Source organism: Pelophylax lessonae (genome assembly GCF_965119305.1).
Source record: "Pelophylax lessonae genome assembly, chromosome: 9".
NCBI lineage: Eukaryota > Metazoa > Chordata > Amphibia > Anura > Ranidae > Pelophylax > Pelophylax lessonae.
In genome coordinates, this window is record NC_138776.1 from 86914393 (window position 1) to 86937272 (window position 22880).

At 42.4% G+C, this 22880-nt stretch overlaps 1 protein-coding gene across 8 annotated transcripts in view; it reads right to left on the reverse strand.

Moving 5' to 3' along the window:
* Positions 1 to 22880, reverse strand: part of BLNK (B cell linker) — a 359493-nt gene that overhangs the window by 17028 nt on the left and 319585 nt on the right. For all 8 annotated transcript variants that reach the window (XM_082267605.1, XM_082267606.1, XM_082267607.1 and 5 more), the window contains 8 exons: positions 22756 to 22830; positions 12869 to 12894; positions 12701 to 12723; positions 12514 to 12556; positions 10456 to 10489; positions 7738 to 7783; positions 7572 to 7596; positions 4099 to 4141 (listed from right to left, as the gene is read on the reverse strand). In XM_082267605.1, coding sequence (XP_082123731.1) covers positions 4099 to 4141; positions 7572 to 7596; positions 7738 to 7783; positions 10456 to 10489; positions 12514 to 12556; positions 12701 to 12723; positions 12869 to 12894; positions 22756 to 22830 — 315 coding nt within the window. The remainder of the gene's footprint in view (positions 1 to 4098; positions 4142 to 7571; positions 7597 to 7737; positions 7784 to 10455; positions 10490 to 12513; positions 12557 to 12700; positions 12724 to 12868; positions 12895 to 22755; positions 22831 to 22880) is intronic.

Genomic DNA, 22880 nt, shown 5'->3' on the forward strand with positions numbered 1-22880 from the left:
ACAAAAAATAAATAAAAATAAAGTTAAATAAAAACAGCGCAAGGCACATGACAGATAAAGTGCAGACCAATGACTTCAGTTCCATGGTGAATGAGGTAGTGAGCAGACCAATGCTGCCAAAGTGACTGGTGCAAGTCATCGAATGCTAGTGGGAGGATGGGGTGGAAGGACCTAGGGATATGGGATCTAGGGAAGGGGAGGTGCATAGTTCAGTGGTGCCTAAGGCAGAAAAGGGACAAAGGGGCAAGTTCGGAGCGAGTTCAGCTTCCTGACAGCCTGATGGATAAAGCTGTCCTTCAGTCTGCTGGTCATGGCCTGGAGACTCCGCAGTCTCCTCCCTGATGGCAGCAGACTGAAGAAGCTGTGTAACGGGTGGGTAGGATCACCTGCAATGCATAGAGCTTTGCGAGTGAGACGGGTTCAAAAAATATCCTGAAGGGAGGGGAGAGAGACACCAATGATCTTCTCAGCTGCTCTCACTATGCGTTGCAGAGTCTTCCGGGAAGACGCGTTGCAGGTGCCTTACCACACAGTGATGCAGCTGGTCAGAATGCTCTCGATGGTGCCTCTGTAGAAGGTGTACATGATGGGGGATGGGGCTCTGGCTCTCCTCAGTTTGCGGAGAAAGTAGAGACGCTGCTGTGATTTCTTGGCCAGTGCTGCAGTGTTATCAGTCCAGGAGAGGTCCTCTGTGATATGCACACCCAGAAACTTGGTGCTACTCACTCTCTCCACAGTCGCACCATTGATGGTCAGAGAAACATGCTGAGTGTGCGCTCTCCTGAAATCAACAACAATGTCCTTCGTCTTCTCCACGTTCAGAGAGAGATTGTTGTCACTGCACCACCCGGCCAAGCGGCTCACCTCACTCCTGTAGTTTGTACTCATCTCTGTTACTAATGAGACCCACCACAGTCGTGTCATCCACAAACTTAATGAAGATTTTGGAGTTGTGTAACGGTGTGCAATCGTGGGTCAGCAGAGTGAAAAGGAGGGGGCTCAACACACATCCTTGAGGGGCCCCAGTATTCAGTATGATGGTGCTGGATATGTTGCTGCCGACCTGTACTGCCTGAGGTCTTCCAATCAAAAAGTCCAACAGCCAGTTGCACAGCGAAGTGATGAGCCCCAACTCGATCAATTTATGAATGAGCTGTTGGGGGATGTTTGTGTTGAATGCTGAACTGAAGTCTATAAACAGCATTCAAACGTATGAGTCTTTTTTCTCTAAATGTGTAAGTGCTGAGTGAAGGGTAGTTGAAAAAGCATCATCGGTCGACCGGTTGGACCGATATGCAAACTGGAATGGGTCTAGGGAGGAGGGGAGGGCAGACTTGATGTGATGCATGACTAACCGTTCAAAGCACTTCATGATGATGGAAGTAAGTGCAACAGGACGATAGTCATTGAAACAGGATGGAGATGGCTTCTTCGGGACTGGAATGATGTTAGTAGCTTTGAAGCATGTGGGAACAACAGCCTAAGTGAGATGTTAAAAATATCTGTGAAAACATCAGTGAGTTCTGCTGCACAGTCCCTCAGTATACGCCCAGGGATGTTGTCAGGACCCGGATCCTACTGAAGGATCTCCTCACGTTGTCCGGGGTCAGCATCATCACCTGGTCACCGGGAGAGGATGGAATCTTCTGTGCAGTGGTGCTGTTTTGTGCTTCAAAGCGAACGAAAAAGGTGTTCAGCTCGTTCAGCAGAGAGATTTTACTGTCACCGGTCCGTGGCGGGGGCTTGTAGTCCGTAATAGACTGTATCCCCCGCCACAGGCCCGAGTGTCTCTGCTGTAGCTGAAACAATGGGCTATCCTCCTGGAGTACTGTCTCTTAGCCTCTCTAATGCCGCGAGATAGGTTGGCCCTGGCTGTTCTCTGGGCGACCTCATCTCCAGCTCTGAAGGCAGCGTTCCGCGTCTCCAGGAGTCTGTAGACCTCCCCTGCCATCCACGGCTTCTGGTTGGCCCGGACAGTGATGGTTTTTGTGACTGTTACATCCTCAATACACTTGTTCATGTAGGCAGTGACAGTCTCCGAGTACTCCTGGAGGTCAATGATGTTATTGCAAGTGGCAGCCCGCTTAAACATATTCCAGTCAGTTGTATCAAAACAGTCTTGAACAGCGTCTGACGACCCTTCCAGCCACACCTGAATCTGTTTCTGAACTGGTTTGACAACTTTAACGAGCGGTCTGTATGCAGGCATTAGCAAAACAGTGATGTGGTCTGAGGCACCAAGGTGGGGGAGGGGGAGGTCTTTGTAAGCTCCTCTCTGTGTAGTATAAACAAAGTCTAAAATGTTATTTCCTCTTGTTGGAAAATTAATGTGTTGATGTATTTTTGGAAACACACTCTTTAAGTCCGCATGGTTAAAATCCCCAGCTATGATGAGAAAAGCATCAGGGTGTGCTGTCTGCTGCTCACTGATGTACTGATACAGTTCATTTAGTGCATCGTTCCTATTGCTGTTGTTGTTATTCGGAGGAATGTAAACTGAAACAAGCAGTATGGCAGTACATTCCCTCGGCAGATAGAACGGACGGCACTTAATAATCATAAACTCCACCAGAGGTGAGCAGTGTTTGCAAATCACAACAGCATCGCGGCACCACGCGCCATTGATGTAAACACACAGTCCGCCGCCGCGGGTTTTTCCTCCCGCGACGAGAGCTCTGTCTGCTCGATAGCACGTCAGTTGATCGAGCTGAATGGCGCAGTCCGGAATGCTGTTGCTAAGCCATGTTTCCGTGAACACAAAAACACAACAGTCTCTTACAGTCCTTTGAGTTGAACGTAGTAATCGGATGAAGTCCAGTTTATTGTCCAAAGAGCGTACGTTAGCCAGTACAATGGTGGGAATAGATGGCTTGAAAGGATTAGCCATTAGCCTAGCCCGGATACCTCCGTGCTTACCCCTCTTCTGCTTCCTCTCACACCGCTTGTGGCGCCTCCACTGTAGGTGAGATGCAGCAGTGGGGATCGGTAATGATGTAAGCTTCCGGAGCAGTCCGAGATCTCGCAGCTGTTCTGTGTGCACGGAGTTTAACTCTAAAAATGCGTTTCTGCCAACATCCAGCAGAACCTCACGACTGTATGAAAACACCGTTCTATCGGGACAGAGAGAAGCCGATGCGTGTGAACGCGCCGCCATTTTCATAAGCTGTCTTGGGTTTGGCTTGGTGAAGATCTATGTACATTGCAGGGATGCAAGTCTCCAACTTACAAGCTAACCTCAATGCACTGTTTAATTGGGCAGATGAGGTTTAAAGAGGTGTTCCAGCTGTGGAAAAAAAATTAAAAGTCAGAACCTACAAATATTGTAGCTTCTGACTTTTAAATATATAGACCCTTACTTGTCCATGGAGCCCGTGATGTCAGCACCGCAGTCAATTTTCAGATCGGCTTCCGCCACCATTCGTTCTAGGGGAAACTGGCAGTGAAGCCTTTTGGCTTCACAGCCAGTTCCCTACTGCGCAAAGCGTGAAGCGTTCTGCGCTTTCTAATCGGCCCGGTGGTGGGGGAAGGAGAAGGGGGGCCGAACTTCCAAAGGACGGCGCTGCAAGGTTTTGCAGAATGCCGTTTAGAGGACCTGGTCCTCTTTGAGGGTATATTGTTTGTTTCAGGTGAGCTCCATTTGTTTTGGTTGAGCTCATGTTAGCCGTGGGAGTTTATTTTTGCTGTTCCCACCCCTCATGTTTTTAACACTGCTTTGGGACGTCCCAATGGTTAGGAAGATCAGGAGCTGTGTCTGTCAATGAACAAAAGAAAAAAAATGGGATTTTTGACGTACGGTAAAATCAATTACTCTGTTCATTGACAGATACAGCAACCACCCTTCTGTGGAGTTGTAATTGCTTGTAACAAAACTGATTACCTATAGCAGAGAGAGGGAGTATACCCACTGGGACTGCCCATAGGTGTAGCCAGACTTTTTTTTTGCCTAGTGTCCTACTCCTGTAGGGGGCAGTATAATCCAATGGTTAATAAGATAAGGAGCTGTGTAGGTCAATGAACATCAGAGAAATGGATTTTACAATACGTCAAAAATCCCATTTTTTTAAAATGAAAAACTCACAGGTCTACATACAAACCTACCTATGTTACTGTTCACTTCTCTCGGAAGCAGACCAGGTGTTCTCTGCAGAAAAACGAAGAAAAGACTTTTAACTGTAAATTCTAAATCAAGTCAGTTTGCATACATACACACACAACTATATGAATCTATGCTACAAAATTTGAAAGTCTGGTGTTAAAATTGTAGTAAACAACGCTTGGTCACTTGTACTTACAGGTAAGCTTATAATAAAGCTTTCCTGTAGGTACAAGGAATATCTCCTAAACATACACTGCTTAGGAGATATTGATTATCTCTGCAGCCAGTGACATAATTTCAGATGCCAGATGCATTTCTTCATATTTTTGTCAGGCTTTCATTTCTGACCCAGACCCCAACCCGGAAAGATTTTCCCTTACTTCCTATCTAACACATACAATTGATGGGGGAGTGGTTGTTACTGGGACAGGATGGAATGGGAAGCAAATAAAACTTTTATAGAAGTTTTAACCCTAACAACATTATTTGTTTTTTTACACCAGATGGGAGATTTCTGCTCACTCTGTGTCTTTACTGGAAGCGAGAGAAAACTCCCCAAAAAACAGATAGCAATAAAACCTGACAGGCACTCTAACCTCTCTACACTCTACAAAAAAAAAAAAAAGGTTTGGCTTAGGTTGGACCTTAAAGAGGAGCTCCAGTCTCCCCCAAAAAATTTTTAAGTCAGCAGCTACAAATTCTGAAACTGCTGACTTTTAATATATAGACACTTACAGGAATTCAGGAATGTCTGTACCCAAGCATATCCTTCAATTGCTTTGGGTCCAAGCGCTGGCATCTTAACTAAGGAGAACCGGCAGTGAAGCCTTACAGCTTCACAGGTGTTTTTCTGGCGCGCTGCACTTTCTGAAAGGTCCTATGATGGGTCCCAGAAGGCTGTGGGGAGGGGGGATGGAGGCATCAAAAACCAGGTACCTGCTCCCCCCAAAAAAAGTGTCAAATGTGGCAGTGGAGTGGGGAAGAATGCAAACAAGCGGAATTTCCCCTTTTGAGTGAAGTTTTGCTTTAAGTCCAAACTTTTTGTTTTCACCACACCACTTACTACAAATAAATGACCTGCGCAAGGAAAAATAAATACTGTATGCATGCAGGTAGCTGTGGCTGTTAAAGTGGGTTGTAAACCCACCTTTATAACTTGTACCTTATATATAGGTATATAATAATAATAAGGCTTACCTATAGGTACTGTAAATATCTCCTAAACCTGCACCGTTTAGGAGATATTTACATTGCATGCAGCCGATGACGTCATTGGCGCATGCGCTCTGACGAAACGGGCGCCCATGCCGTTTCTTCAGAGTCATGTGCCGTGACCGGCGGCTCCCGCGCGCATGCACGGGAGTGACATCGCACAACTCCGGCAGGTAATACAGCCGGAGTCCGCAGACCCGGAAGGAAGATGGGCAAAGATGAATGCCACCGCCAGAGGGGACAACGCGGTGCATTTACTTTGCAGGTAAGAAAAAAATAGGGAAGACTTTACTTCCTCTTTAATATGGGGTAAATGCCACCATATAAAATCACTGTTAAACTAAAGGCAAACTTCGCTACCCTCTATCGTGCACCTGTGCAACTAGTGATACTTAAAAAAAATATATATGGATATTCACTGTATGTGCTTCATCATACTAAACCAAAGCATATAAACCAAACGTATGTGTAAAACCTGCAATGCACATTATCTAGGTTAAGTAAGTGCTCCGTGCTATTATTGTGCTGAAAAAAAATCATAAAAGTGCAAAACAGTCCATTATCTAAAAGTAGCTCCCTGACAGCCAGAGCAGTGGCGGTTCCTCAAAAACATTCAACAAATCATTCAAATTATTTGGTGAAGGGGGGATTATGGTGTGGAGTTGTTTTTCAGGGGTTGGGCTTGGCCCCATAGTTCTAGTGAAGGGAAATCTTGGAGGAAGTAAGCTTTCTTTTCTGACTTTTACCTATAGGTAAGCCTATAATCAGACTTACCTATAGGTAGTGTAAATATCTCCTAAATGTGCAGCCAGTGACATCACTGGCACATGCGCTCTGAAGGAACGGCCACCCGTGCCATTCCTTTTGAGACCCGTGCCGTGAACGGCGGCTCCTGCGTGCATGCGCGTGATGGAAGCAAGACGGGTAAGGATGGAAGCGGCTGAAGTGCTGACATCACCTCACTGGAACAGCTTTGTTTTAAGGTAAGTTTAACATAATGTGCTAGCATGCGATGCATACTAGCACATTATGACTTTACCTTGCAGAAAAGAAAAAAAAAAGGCCAGTGGTATACAACTGCTTTAAGGTGTCAGCATACCAAGACATTTTGGACAATTTCATGCTCCCAACTTTGTGGGAACAGTTAGGGGATGGCCCCTTCCTGTTCCAACATGACTGCGCACCAGTGCACAAAGCAAGGTCCATAAATACATGGATGAGTGAGTTTGGGGTTGAGGAACTTGACTGTCCTACACAGTGGGAGTCCTGACCTCAACCTGATAGAACACCTTTTGGATGAATTAGAGTGCAGACTGCGAGCCACATCAATGCTTAACCTCACAAATGCGCTTCTGAAAGAATGGTCAAACATTCCCATAGACACACTCCTAAACCTTGTGGACAGCCTTCCCAGAAGAGTTAAAACTGTTATAGCCGCAAAGGGTGGGCCAACTCAATATTGAACCTTACGGACGAAGACTGGGATGCCATTAAAGTTCATGTGCGTGTAAAAGCAGGCGTTCCAATATAGTGTACATGTTGTGGTTTTTATACTTTGGTTTAGTGAGATAAAAAATGCATACAGTGAATAACCATACTGTATATGTTTTTTTTGAAGTATCAGAAGTTGCATAGGTGCACAAAAGAGGGTAGTGCAGCTTGCCTTTAAGAAAAACTAAATAACCAGGAGCCCAGGACCCCAGAGGTAAAATACGAATTAATGGAGGGGTAAGGAAGTGCTGCCAATTTGCTGCAGGTGGACTGCATAAAAGTGAATGGGAATAACAATCAGCGCAGTTCCTTAGTAATCCCCTACTAGTGTCATCTGAAGACCTATAATAGATCTATTTAATCTTAACTGTTGTTTGTTACAATATTGTGTCTCCAAATTGGGTGCAAAAAATTCCCAAAATAATAAGAAATGTGTATCTGAAGTTTTAACGGAGCATTTTAGACAAAAAAATTTGCACTTTGCACTAGTAATTTGATTGCACCTTCTGTGAAAAACATTTTTTTGTCTACAATGTTCCGTTAAAACTTCAGATTCACATTTCTTATTATTTTGGGAATTTTTGCACCCAATTTGGAGACACAACATTGTGACAAACAACAATGCAGCTTGCCTTTAGTTTCACAGTAAACTCATTTTTATTCTCAATCTTAGGTGAAAAAAACAGAGAATTGGTGCCTTATACCATGTTCACTATAGTTCTACAAAGGATGCAAACTATGCTTATATTCTAAATGATGTGTACAAACTTACTGGTGCTGGCCCAGGCTTGGGTTTTCTGCAAAATCAATAATAAAAAAAAAGCAAGAAAAAAGATGAATATACATGGACCTGAATAATTCAGTAGGATGATAAGAGTCTTGTTTTTCCAATTTTATTAAACAAATGTAGACCTGAATAATATAGTACACACACATACCGTGGGTGAGGGGCAGGTTTCATGGGTGGCTCTGGTCTTCTATTCGCTGTTTAAAAAAGAAAGCCTTCATTTATTTCATTTGCACTGGTTCAACCATATAAAAGTTCAGAACTTTGATGAGATTATGTTTACTAAGAATGAACCAATACCTCCTCCAGGATTTTGTGCTTGTTGAAAACATAAAAGAAGGCCTTGCCTAAAGGAAAAGTGCACTTCCTAAATGCACACTCTATCCCACACCCTCCTGTATTTTTTTACATCAGGCATGTCAAGCTTAAAAAGTGTTACTAAATCCACAGCAGTAAAATCAGTCTGTACATGCAGTAAAGCATGCTTGTTACACTCACTATGAAACCTAAGGGGTTAATCCTGCACATTGTGTAAAGGATGTTTGATCTGGTCTTCTCTAATCCTCCCCTTCTTCCATCGTCCCCTAATCATTTCCTGATTGGACAAGCTGCCCATGCTCAGTTTGGTGTGTATTGCTATAGAGTTTTTTTTTTTTCTTTGGAGGGTTCACATGATCAGCACAGGACCAATCAACACTGTCCAGACAGAGGGGCAGGGGTCCTGCAGTCTCATAGAACAGCCAGAGAAGAAGGAAACTCTTAAAAGCTTTAGCCAGTGCTGGACAACCATAGATGTTGCAAGACTGCTCTAACTGCTGATGAGAAAAGGTATTTAGCAGTTGACAAAAATAATTGCATTTCCATGTTCTGTGTACTGTGGGAGACCAGATATAGTGAATGCACTTTAAATGAAATATCAGTCTGAATTCAATTAAATAAATATTGGGCTGCATTATATCTATCGGGGACCACATATTTTGTATTTAAAAAACATTATATTACTTTAACGAAGGGTACCAAATTGCTTTCGGAGGGCAAATATAGCTGCAAGCACATCAACTGACATAAATTAATCTTAAGTGAGTGTAAAAACAGCGCAGCGCTTCAAATACTGTGTATTCATAAATAAGTGATAAAAAATATATTACATTTTGCATGTAAAAGTGAAAACAAACAGTGAAAACAGTTGGTGATAAATAAAGGTCTGTAAAGACCGCTGTGTAAGTCCAAACATCAATCCAGTGATCACTTTGAAGACCTTGGTGTAAATGAGTAAATGGTGTAGAGTTATTTTTTTTAAGAGGGGGAGAAAACACAGCGCCTTCTAAGTGCAGCAGAAAGATGATTTAAAATAGGATGTATAAAAAAAAAAGGGTCTCTTAATTGCGATCCTGGGGGTCCCTAATGGCGATTTTCCCGCTGGTTCTATCAGCATGTGAGGTTCCTCTGCGGTAACTGAAGCTTTTGAAGGCCGTGTAACGCACAGGGAGAAAGCACAGGGAGAGGGGCCGTGATGTCACTTCCTGATCACAATGAGAGAACGTAAAAAAACAAAAATGGGGCCAAAAATGTTTAGAAAACGTGATGGTCATATGAAGGAATATAACAATTGATTATTTTATTTTTTATATTTATTTTTTTTTTATTTCTATTTTTGTTTACATGTTTCACAAGCCCAATCATCCGTTTTTTACGAAATTATTTTTTTAGAGTTCATTTTATTTTATTTCATTTTAGATATATTTATTCTTACTTCACTGCCGCCATCGTTGCTCTCTGGGCCCACACAGCCTCCTGCATTTTTATATCCCAATTAATTCCCCTCATACACGTCGTTCTGTTAATTGTTATTTTCTCATATTCCTTTGCTTCATATGACCACTACGTTTTCTAAGGGTTTTTGGCCTCACTGAGCCACCATAGCTCCAAACTCAGTTTGTGGCCATAAAACCCCAACTCCAACATGGCGCCAATACAGACTGAGGAAGGAGCGCATGCTTTGCAACGCGTTGCTGTTTTGACATTTTCTCGTCGTGACCAGAAATGACGTCGCGGCCCCTCTGTGCTCTCTCCCTGTGCGTTCCACAGACTCCGGAAGCTTCGGTTACCACCGAGGAACCTCACATGCCAAAAGAACCAGCGGGAGAATCGCCATTATGGAGCCCCAGGATCGCGATAAAGAGACCCTCTTATGTCACTACATGCTTTTAATAAGCTTACCACTGTAAGTTTTTTTTTATACATTCTATTAAATCATCTTTCTGCTGCACTTAGAAGGCGCTGTGTTTTATCTCTCTCTTGTACTTCCAGAGCAACTTCTACCTCTTCCACAAGCAGCCACTACAGTGGGCAGAAGGTTCAGCCATTTTTTATGACATTTTCTACCCCATACTTTCATCCCCTTTACCCCCAGTGTGACTAGTGATACAGTAAACTCTACTTGCGCCAATCGTCTTGTTTTTTTAGGAATTTTTTTATATTAATAACAATTGCAATTTAAAATATTGTACAAGATTAAGGGGGGCATCAGGCATTTCATGCAGCATTTAGCTGCAAAATTACCAAGGGTAACAATCTCTGAATGGAGGATGGGTGGATGAATGAAAGGTCAGTCTCCTCTATTCATACATTGTTTTTCATTCAATTATAAAAAACCTTTGACTAAACTTAGGCTTACATTTTAAAATATGGTACGGATGCCAAATACATGGCTGACAACGAAAACCACATCATAATTATATATAGTTTTATCAGGGCCAATTTTTTTAAATTGTTTTAATACTTTTAAAATGCAAAAAATTCAAAATCCAGAAAGAGGTTGCAAAGCTTGTTTTTCTCGTGCAACTGTATACAAAGCATGGTTACTTACTATCATCAAAGTTGTCACACTTGATCTGTGGCTCCTAAAATAGAAACCGTTTTGAGTTCTGAATTTTATAACATTTTATTTCTGAATTTTATAACATTTTATAACATTTCAATTACATAGTGATATATACAAATGAAACATGTTCTAAATAAAATTTAAATATGTAAATAAAGAGACACTGTCATTAAAAAAGCAAAATGCTGCAGGTAAAAAGTGCAGTGCACCTAGAGGTGCCTAAACATACTTGCAACAACTTCTAATACCTTGCAATTACAGATGAATGCTGAGCATTTCTGGCAGGTGAGTTTCCAACACTTCAGGGTAGTTTCAGAGCTTCCTGCTTTCTCCTGCCTTTCACACATTCTTATTGGCCCATCACCATTATAGACTTCCTCGCTGGCCAGCAGGATTACGCAGGAAGCAGGAAAGGGTGCACAATATTAGGAAGCACAGTACTACCCTTTTGAGCTGCAGAATACTTAACCCTCTTCATGACTGGGTCAGTTTTTGCTATATTTGTTATAGCACCTACAAACTATGGTATATATATATATATATACTGGAAATTTAATTTTTTTATGTTACTTGTATGATTTGTAATTACGACTTGTAATTGGGACTGTGATATTGCGGCGGACAATCTGACACTAAGTGATGCTGGGGGGAACTGACTAACTGCCACTGACATCCCCAGTGACATTAATACAGTGATCAGTGAGAATACTATACACTGAAACTGTACTAATGACACTGGTTGGGAAGGGGTTAACATCTAGGGTGACCCAGGGGTTATATATGTGCTTAACTATGTGTAATGTGAGTAAAGTGTGCTGCTTTTTATGAATGCTCTCTAAGTTTCTCATCCCTAAGAAACACAGAGATAGTTCATTGTGTACAGAGATCTGTGTTGAATGTCAACACAGAGCTTTTTGGCTGTGAATGTACATAGCCAATCAGGCTTGTCCCCTCCGGAAGTCATTGGCTGGGATTTGCTGACAGACTTCCACTGTATATAATGACAGCGGGAGCCGGGTGGGAGACGCGCATGAGCGCGCGCTAAACCCAGAAGCAGGTAGCGATGTGCCAGTACGTCGCATTGCTTACAGCGGCTACTCGTCCACAGTACAATGTGGGTGGATGGTTGCTATGTGGTTAATAAGGTAGCTTTGCCTGTCAGAGCAATTGAGGATTGGCCTGGGCCTGCACTTGTTTTTTTTTTTAAATGATAGTCTTTTTAAATCTCAAATAACACAAAAATGTAATACATTGCAGTTTATTAGCCCTTACAAGTGGAAGTTGCATTCGTTTTTTCTTCTTTTAGGCTTTTAGGCTCCATGTACACGGGACGCTGGAAATGGCCATTTAGGAGCAGTTGGGCGTTTTTTTCAGAAGCCCCTGAACGCAGCTCCATGTTATCTTATCTGTCCATGTACATCAGGTCGTTTACAGTCATTTGCAGGCAGTTGCGTTCAGGCATGTTTTTTAGAACGCAATTATTTGCGTTCGAACGTGTGTTTCCCGGCGTTTCAAATGCAAAAACGCGACCGAACGCGTCCGAACGCGACCGAACACGATGACCCGCGTTTAGCGTTCACGTTTTTCCATTTTAAAAGGGAATCATTTTTTTGACCTCTAGGAACGGTTCTAAACGCAAACGCCCGCAAACGCCCGCTAAACGCGGGTACAAACGCGACCGAACGGACGTTTCAAACGTCCTAAAAATTCCAGCATTCAAAAGGGACTTTTAACAACGTCCCGTGGAGCCTTACTCTTTATTTTCATCTGGTCATGCTGGGAGTACCACCTGTCCTAGGGTAGCCATTCTCACTGTGTCAATGGAAGGAGTCATGATTGCTACCCAGGCTGAACCTCAAACATGTCTTCATCTCCATTACATGTATGGGGAATTATACATTTATCATTGTTTTTTCCTGCCCATTAAGCTCATTGGAAGTAACAAGGACACCACATTTTCTTTACTTGATGAAAAAGTTCTTGACTTGAAAAACGAAAACTAATGATCTTGGGTTTAGTTCTACTTTAACATGAAGGACATACCTGTTTTGGTGGAGTCTTTCTTCTTGACACAGGTTGTGCTTCTCTACATGACACAAGAAAGAATGATAAAAAAACATTTTCATATTTTTTAATAGACACCAATGAAATGCATTTGTAATAGTGGTTATGACAAATATCAGTTCATTAAAACCCTTTGTAGATATATTAAATGTAAATAACTACGTACCTTGCAGGTGGAGAGGGTTTAACCTGAAACAAAAAAAACATGATTAATCAAATTACAATTCTTTCATTTGGTAACCGTTACAATTCTAAAATTGTTTCCTGTCAATAATCAATAGTTGTTAGCCTCACAAATATACATTTGTAAAGTACATTTCAGTTAAAAAAATACCTCATTTTCAGGGACTTCATAAAGACCTGATAGAGAAATGAAAATTAAAATTTCAGTAAATAAGGTCTACATATAGCAAGTCAAAACTGCAAAGAAAAAGCAATGAGGTTACTCTGTGGCTGTGCATTAGTGATTATATATATTACACACATACATACAAACATACATACACACACATGTATACAAAAAATAAGCTTTATAAAGTCTTTTTTACAATCATGCGCTCCTGGAGAGGTAAAATCCAGTTCAAAAATTGTTCATAGTTCAGACACATTTTTTTTTTTTTGGTACACTGTTTTTTTGGATAATATATTTTGGGCGCGGCACTTTATTTATTTTTACTTAAAAAATAAGCTTTGGCTGCCACTGGATGGAGCTCTTTCCTTAAAGATAAACGTTAACCTGAACTGAGATTTAAAAGTATATCACCTATTATTTGAAATGTTATATATTTAAACATTTAACAGAAAACTAGTTTTATTAAAAATTAACATGAGCCGTGAGCTATATTGTAATTTACCGTTATTAAAATTAACTTTCACTTTCCATCTTCAGAATGACTTAGTATTCTAAGTTAAACCAATGGCACTTTTTCTCTTTAGCATAGCCAGATTGTTTGCTGGTTTGCATTAGAAACTCACTGATTGGTTTCACTGGTTGCCTGGAACTTTAATTAAAAATAAAAAATCCTGAGGGGAGCATGGGTAATTGCAGCAGAAGGTGATTGGTGATTGTATTTCTGGAGTCACACAGGGGTTGATTTACTAAAACTGGAGAGTGCAAACTCCTGTGCAGCTCTGCATAGAAACCAATCAGCTTCCAGTTTTTTTTTTTTTTTTTTGTCAAAGCTTAACCACTTAAGCCCCAGGCCTATTTTTCACACTTTTTGGTTACTAGATAAAACCTGTATTTTTTGCTAGAAAACTACTTCGAACCCCCAAACATTATATATATTTTTTTAGCAAGGACTCTGGAGAATAAAATGGCGGTCATTGCAATATTTTTTGTCACGCGGTATTTGCGCAGTGGTCTTTCAGAAGCCATTTTTTGGAAAAATTACGAAAAATCACATTTCACTGCATTTAAAAAAAACTAAACAGTTGTTAGCCCATTTTTTTGTATATTGTAAAAGATGATGTCACGCCGAGTAAATAGATACCCAACATGTTACGGTTTAAAATTGCGCACACCCATGGAATGGCGACAAACTATGTTCAATAAAAATCTCCATAGGCGACGCTTTAAAATTTTTTTAACGGTCACCAGTTTAGAGTTAGAGTGTAGCTCTTTTTTCTAAATTATTGCTCATGCTCTGGTGATTGCGGCGATACCTCACGTGTGGTTTGAACAGCGATTTCATTCACGGAGCGACCTCCATATATGTTTTCTTTCGTGTGCGAGGTCACGGCGACGGGGTCGGCTAAAATTGTTTTTTTTTTTCCTATTTATTTTATTTTAACACAGGTTTTTTAAAAAAAAATAAAAATCTGATCACTTTTATTGCTGTCACAAGCAATGTAAACATCCCTTGTGACAGCAATATGCAGTGACAGGTACTCTTTATGGAGGGATCGAGGGTCTAAAAGACTGCACGGCATTTTTGAATACAGTTACTTTTTGAATCTGCCGCCTTTAGCAGCCGAGTAACCCGGATGTGACGTCATGGACGCCACCTCCAGGTTACCTCGTCGGAGACCCGATCGAAGCCACATTCGGCTTAGATCGGGACTCCATCCAGCCAGCGGAGGCGCCGGCTGGTTGCTCGGGTCTCCGGGTGGGACGGGAGACCTGGGCAGATCCATGGAAGGTGGCGGGAGGGGGGGGGGGGACGTCTCCTTCCGCTCGCCGGGGTAACAATCGAGCTGCTCCTGAACCACATTGGTCATTACCGCCGGAAAGCTGACCGTCGGCTCTAAACAACGGTACTGGGATGATGCCTCTAGCTTAATATATCAGTTTTAAGAGGACACACCTGTTAATAAAAACTAGAACACTCCTACAACTACATTACATGAACATAAACCATTAAAGTGACCAACGTTTTTTTCTTCCCCACTGCAGAGACCAGCATTGTGAGAAGGAGGAGAGCTGAGTACTGTAAGGGGCACAATACTATGCAGTTTTATTTTAGCAAATGTCTCTTAAAGTGATATTAAAGCCTTGTTTTAAAAAAACAAAAAAACAACAATGTTATACTTACCTGCTCTGTGCAGTAGTTTAGCACAGAGCACCTGGAATCCTCCTCTTCTCGGGTCTCACAGAGGCACTTCTGGCTCCTCCCTCCTGCCGGAAACTCTGCTCTGGAGGCACCCAAGCAGGCGCTCCCGACCTGCGTCTCTTTGTGTCCATTCAAACACGGATGCGCAGCTTGGCCCCACCCCCTCATCTCCTGATTGTCTCAGTGGCTATGATTGACAGCAGTGGGAGCCAATGGCTCCCACTGCTACCAGATTCCAATCAGGAGTCAGAGTCCCCAGAGAGGCAAGGCTCTTGTTGATATCGCTGGATTGAGAAGGAGCTCAGGTTAAGTATTGGGGGGACACAGAAGGTATTTTAGAATGCATGAATGTAAAAAAACTTTTGCCTTTACAATCACTTAAACACTAAAGTTGAAGATTCAAAGTACACTAGGTTAAATATAAGCAGGATCTGTCATGCCATTACTATATTTAGTAAAGTGGCCCCGTGAAACCCAACTTCATGTGAAATATGAGGCATTAAAAACATTTCAAAATGTGCTTCACTGGACAGATCACATACATTTTATATATTACATAAAAAAACACATCTTTTAGATTTATAGCTTTTAGGTTTAATTTATGTTTAATATAAAATAATTTTAAGAAAATAAACATCTATTAGGCAATGATTTTATGAACCTGGTAATAAAGCTCACACTTTATTGGCATGTAGATTGAGGGAGGATGCATCCACCAAAAATATGTTATATACACTATATTAGAAAAAGTATTAGGAAGCCTGCCTTTACACGCACATGAACTTTAATAGCATCCTAGTCTTATGCCCCATACACACGTGCAGATTATCTGCAGACTTTTGTCTGCAGACTTACCAAAACCATATAATATGAGGTCAAACCTAAACACTTTCAATTTGTATGCAATCCGGCAGGCCCTTGCACTACATAGAAAAGGTAAGTCTGCAGACAAAAGTCTGCAGATAATCTGCACGTGTGTATGGGGCATTAGTTCGTAGGGTTCAATATTAGGTTGGCCCACCCTTTGCAGCTATAAGAGCTTTAACTCATCTGGGAAGGCTGTCCACAAGGTTTAGGAGTGTGTCTATGAGAATGTTTGACCATTCTTCCAGAAGTGCATTTGTGAGGTCAGGCACTGATGTGAACGAGAAGGCCTGACTCGCAGTCTGTACTCTAATTCATCCCAAAGGAGGAGTTTTATCAGGTTAAGGTCAGTACTTTGTGCAGTCCAGTCAAGTTCCTCTACTCCAAACTCGCTTATCCATGTCTTTAATGACATTGCTTTGTGCACTGGTCCAAATCATTTGGTGGAGGTGGGGATTATGGTGTGGGGTTGTTTTGTAGGGGTTGGGCTTGGCCCCTTAGTTCCAGTGAAGGGAACTAACTATTAAGTGTTGTGCCGGGAATAGCCGAAATTATACGAGCGGTGGAGGCGCGTGCGCAATGACGTGTCGGCGCCGGGCGGCGCCATTTTTAAAATGAAGGCGCCTCTGGAACAGGTAAGTGAAACAGCTTCACTACCTGCCATTATGCAGGGCTGCGGGCACACTACAAGGGATGCAGTGCTGCGGGCATGGTCCACCTGTACCATGCCCACAGCACTGCATCTCCTGTAGTATGCCCACAACCCCGGATCCTCTTGTACCATGCCAGTACCCTGCATTCTCCTGTACCATGCCAGTACCCTGCATTCTCCTGCACCATGCCAGTACCCTGCATTCTCCTGCACCATGCCAGTCACCCTGCATTCTCCTGCACCATGCCAGTCACCCTGCATTCTCCTGTACCATGCCAGTACCCTGCATTCTCCTGCACCATGCCAGTACCCTGCATTCTCCTGCACCATGCCCGCCACCCTGCATTCTCACCCTAGGCTTATACTCGAGTCAATGATTTTTCCCATCTTTTTGTGCTAAAAGTAGGGGCCTCGGCTTATACTCGGGTCGGCTTATACTCGAGTATATACGGTACATTGAACTCGAGCCGGCCGCTTTCTTAGTTGGTCTTTTGCCACCAAATATGCCTAGGGATACTAAAAAATTAACCCTACTTCTGTTAACAGCTGTAAAATGCCTGATCGCTTCTTACTGGCGACTGACCCAGGCACTGTCCACATTTGAACCTTACTCTCATGTTCATGAGATCAAACTCAATGAAGCTCTTACAGCCCATTAAAATAATACAATCTCTGTATATGAATGAGTCTGGGACCCCTGGATCTGCTTGGAGGCCCATGCTTCAGATGTTTCATAGCCACCATCTTCTCCCTCCCAGAATCCCTCTGTGGCTCATTGTTAATCTCCTCTTCTACACCTTTCTTTAATTTTCTCCTCTTTTTTTTATTGTTTTTCCATTTGTCTCTCTCTTTTTGAGTTCTTCTTAATCTCATTATACATACTGAGAGTACAGACACTGAATGGTTACCAGAATGGCATGACGGGTTACAGCCTGGTATGCCCTAATTGGCAGTTACCTGTTTTTTTATTTATGTAAGGGATTTAGCAGGTTTCAAATTTGTATCCACATAGTAACCAGGTACTATTGCTGCGTTTTTCCATAGTTGGATTTGTTGTTTCTAACTCCCTCTAGACAGACTGCTTATTTCGTTTGCCGTTTTACTTGCCCGTTTCTATTTCTGACGATTGTGACACAAACATCTGACTGAACTGCTCATTTGTAAGGTCGGCCATAGATGGAGCGTTTTTCTCTCCTGTAACCATGGGTTGTAGGAAAGAAAATCGATTCCCCATCAGTGTTGATTGGGAAATCCCTTCCGCAAAGCTATGGTGTTCTCCCGGTGTTGGGGGGGGGGGGGGTTAAAGCTGCCCCAGCTGGGAGAATACAGTGTTTATTGCGAGTCGCTATAACAGCTCCTACCAATAATACCATGTAAAATTTGGCAGACTGGTTATACCCAAGTTTATCGAATACCTTGGGTATATTCAGCCTGCCCAAACATGGTTTGAATCTTGAGCAGTTCCTGCTGCTATGGTCGGCTTAAGAAAACTTTATATTTTTTTCGGAAATACACTTTAGGGAGTCATTGTGGATCAGTAAGTCTATATCTATGGGGGGAAGTGTGCCTGTAGTAGGGCAGTCAACACCTTCTCTGGTGTGGAGCACCGATTTGAAATGAATACTTTATAAACTTTTCTGATCTGCCTATTACTGCACAGTTTTACACAATGTAACTCCACATTGTGAGTCACTAATAAAAACAGTACGCCTCTGGGGGTTTCTATGGACTTTTTTTTTTCTTGATATTTATTCACTTTTATATGTGGTGTTTTTGTTTGCCTATATACAGGGCCGGTGCTAGACTATTTTACGTCCTAGGCAAGACCAGCTACTTGCGCCCCCCCCCCCAAAAAAAGGGAAGGGGTTAAAAACTCCTCTATGTCATACCCAGTGACCCCGATCTGATGGTTCCTCCATGTTATGCTTTCATACCCAGTGACCCCCATATTCCTCCATGTTACGCCCGGGGACCCTAATGTCCCTCCGTGTCACACCCAGGGACTTTGATGTTTTTCCATGTCACACCCTTGGACCCCCCGTGTTCCTCCATGTCATGCTGTCATACTCAGTGACCCCAATGTTCCTCTATGTCAGACCCTGATGTTTTTCCATGTCACAGTTGGGGACCCTGATGTTCCTCCATGTCACACCTAGGGACTCGGATGTTCCTCTGTGTCACACTTCTTCCTCCCCTACCACCACCTCTCCTCTCAGCTCACAATAATCATTCATGATGAAGAGAGAGTGCCGACTCCTGGCTGCGCCCCTTGGTGGCAATGCGCCCTAGGCGGCTGCCTAGTTTGCCTAGTGGAAGCACCGGCCCTGCCTATATACATTTAACACAGTTTTTATTGTTAGTATTTTTAGCACTGTATTACAATTATTTATTTGTACATATAGAATATATACTCACTGGACACTTTATTAGGTACACCTTGCTGTTACCGGGTTGGACCTCCATTTGCCTTCAGAATTACCTTAATTCTTCATGGCATTAATTCAACAAGGTGTTGGAAACATTCCTCAGAGATTTTGGTTCATATTGACATGATAGCATCACGAAGTTGCAGCAGATTTGTCGGCTGCACCTCAAAGATGAAAATTTCCTGTTCCACCACATCCCAAAGGTACTGTATTGTATTGAAATCTGGTGACTGTGGAAGCCATTGGAGTACAGTGACCTCATTGTCATGTTCAAGAAACCAGTGGTGAGATGATTTGAGCTTTGTGACATGGTGCATTACCCTGCTGGAAGTAACCATCATAATATGGGTACACTGTGGTCATAAAGGGATGGACAACAACAATACTCAGGTAGGCCGTGGTGTTTAACCACTTAAGTCCCGGAGGATTTGGCTGCTCAAAGACCAGGCCCTATTTTGCTATTCGGCACTGCGTGACTTACACCTACAATTGCGCAGTTGTGCGATGCTGTACCAAAATGAAATTGACGTTTTTTTTCCCCACAAACAGAGCTTTCTTTTGGTGGTATTTGATCACCTGTGCGATTTTTATTTTTTGCTCTATAAACAAAAAAGGAGCAACAATTTTGAAAAAATAATAATTTTCACATTTTTTTATATGAAATTCTCTCAAAAATCTAAATTTTTTAACATTTTAGGCCAATTCGTTTTTTGCTACATATTTTTGGTAAAAAAAAAAAAAAAAAAAAAAAAATCGCAATAAACGTATTTTGATTGGTTTGCGCAAAAGTTATTGCGTTTACTAACTATGGGAAAGATTTATGTAATTTTTATTGTTTTTTTTTTTAAACTAGTAATGGCCGCGATCTGCGATTATTTTTTGCGGGACTGCGACATTGCGGCGGACAGATCGGACCCCTGACTGATTTTTTACACTTTTGGGGGTACCAGTGACATCACTACAGTAATCAGTGTATATAAATATGCACTGTTACTGTCAAAATGACACTGGCAGGGAAGGGGTTAACTTTATTGGTGATCAAGGGGTTAAGTGTGTCCCTAGGGGCGTGATTCTAACTGTTAGGGGGCGTGGCTTGTTAGATCATCACAGAGACATACGATCCTACATAGCAGGATTGCATAGCCTCTGTCATGATCTTAGGGAGAATCAGCCGTCTGTCTTTCTGCCTCTCCTGAGGGAGATTGCGAGTGGCTGGCAGATATCGGAGCCGCCGGTCACACGCGCGGGGTTGGCAGGGAACGAGCGCGGGCAGGAGCGCGCCGCCTGCGGTGCCCGCTCGCCCCCTACAGGCTCATGGGCGATTGACGTACCCATACTTCACTTTGCCCAGGAGAGGCTGACTGCCACAGTATACTGTCGCGCGGCAAGTGGTTAAACGATGCTCAGTTGGTACTAAGGGGCCCAAAGTGTGCCAAGAAAATATCCCCCACACCATTACACCACCACCAACATGAACCGTTTACGTCAAATTCTGACCCTACCATCTGAATTTCTCAGCTGAAATCGAGATTCATCAGTCCAGGCAACATTTTTATAATCTTCTATTATCCAATTTTGGTGAGCCTGTGCGAATTGTAGCCTTAGTTTCCTGCCCTTAGCTGACAGGAGTGGCACCTGGTGTGGTCTTCTGCTGCTGTAGCCCATCTGCTTCAAAGTTCAATGTGTTGGGTATTCTGCATACCATAGTTGTTACAAGTGTTTTTTTGAGTTACTGTTGTCTTTCTATATTTCCAACCAGTTTGCTCATTTTCCTCTTGACATTATCAAGCCATTTTCATCCACACAACTGCCACTCGCTGGATATTTTCTCTTTTTCAGACCATTCTCTATAAACCCTAGAGATGGTTGTGCATGAAAATCCCAGTAGATCAGCAGTTTTTGAAATACTCAGACCAGCTTATTTGACACCAACAATTATGCCACAAAGTCCCCTAAATCCCCTTTCTTCCCCATTCTAATGCTCGGTTTGAACTTCAGCAAGTTCTCTTCACCATATCTAGATGCCTAAATGCATTGAGTTGCTGCCATGCTATTGGCTAATTAGCGATTTGTGTTACCAAGCAATTGAACAGGTGTACCTAATAAAGTGGATGGTGAGTGTATATTATTTGTTTATTGATTCGTTTATTATCCCAGATGTCAGTCGGTCTTCTTTTTCTGTTTTTTTTTACTGAATACATCTCTAGATCTGCAGGCTTTTCCTGGACACAAAGTATTTTCTATCATTAACCACTTTACGACCGCCCACCGCAGATATACTGCAGCAGGCAGCCGCTCCTGGGCAAAGTGACGTAGGTATACGTCGCTCGCTCTCAGGAGGCTCGTCAGCGGGGAAGCCGATGCATGTGTTAGGCGGCTCCGATTGCCACCTGACACCCGCAATTGCTCCCCGCTGAGAGAGGAATGATCATAGAGCCCCTGTGATCCTTCTATATAGGATTGCAGGTCTCTATGGTCATTTCACAAGCCACGCCCCCCCACAGTTAGAATCACTCCCCTAGGCTTACATTTAACCACTTGATCACCCATAATGTTAACCCCTTCCCTGCCGGTGTCATTATTACAGTAACAGTGCATATTTTTAGCACTGATTACTGTAGTAATGTCACTGGTCCCTCCAAAAGTGTCAAAAATATCAGTCAGGGGTCTGATCTGTCCGCCGCAATGTCGCAGTCCCGCAAAAAAACGCAGATTGCTGCCGCCATTACTAGTAAAAAACAAAACATAAAAAAAATTACATAAATCTTTCCCGTAGTTAGTAGACGCAATAACTTTTGCCCAAACCAATCAAAATCCGCTTATTGCGATTTTTTTTACCAAAAATATGTAGCAGAAAACAAATTGGCCTAAAATGTTAATAAATTTTGATTTTTACATTTTTTTTTTTGAGAATGTCATATAGCAGAATGTGAAAAATATATGTTTTTTTTTCAGAATTGCCACTCTTTTTTTATTTATAGCGCAAAAAATAAAAAAAAAAAATCGCACAGGCGATCAAATACCACCAAAAGAAAGCTCTGTTTGTGGGAAAAAAGGACATCAATTGTATTTAGGTACAGCGTTGCATGACCGGGCAATTGTCCGTAAAGTAACACAGTGAGGAATCGCAAAATATAGCCTGGTCATTAAGGGGGCAAATCCTTCCGGTCTTAAAGTGGTTAATATTTATAGCAGTATATTACTTCAAGTGTATTCATTCAACCCTTTCATCTCATGTTATGAAACAAAATACATTCTTGCCTAGAGGGCTAAAATAGAAGTATAGTCAAATACTAAGCCTAAACCTACTCCCACCCCCGATCTAAGCCTATTCCTAATACCCTGTAAAGGAAAGAAGTCTATATTCACCTATGCTGAGGGTGATCGGGTTCGGTCACATGATCTGTCCAGCAGCTGGCTTCAGTGAAACGGAGAGATCACCGACATCCCCTGCAGAGCCTATGTGGTGGCATCACCCATAGGCTTACTATATGGGGCATGCAATATCAGCGGTTCTCCTCTACACTGAAGCTGGCGCTCAGACCCGATCATGTGACCGAACTGGAGTGGCCTCAGAATAGGCTAGTATACAGATCTTTCTTTTCACAGGGTAGAGAGAAAAGGCTTTGAATGGGGGTGGAGTAGCTTTAGGCTTAGTATTTGACTGGAATTCCACTTAAACTCATCTTCTCTTTATATGTTTTCATAGACCTGGATGGTGTTGTACCTGGTTCTTCTGTGTGTTTTGAAGACCTTGTAATGGGTGACTGGCCAGGTTTGTTGGTTCTGTTCACAATGGGAGCTGTAAAAATGAAAAGACCTTTGTAAATCTGTGTATATGCATATAGGCCA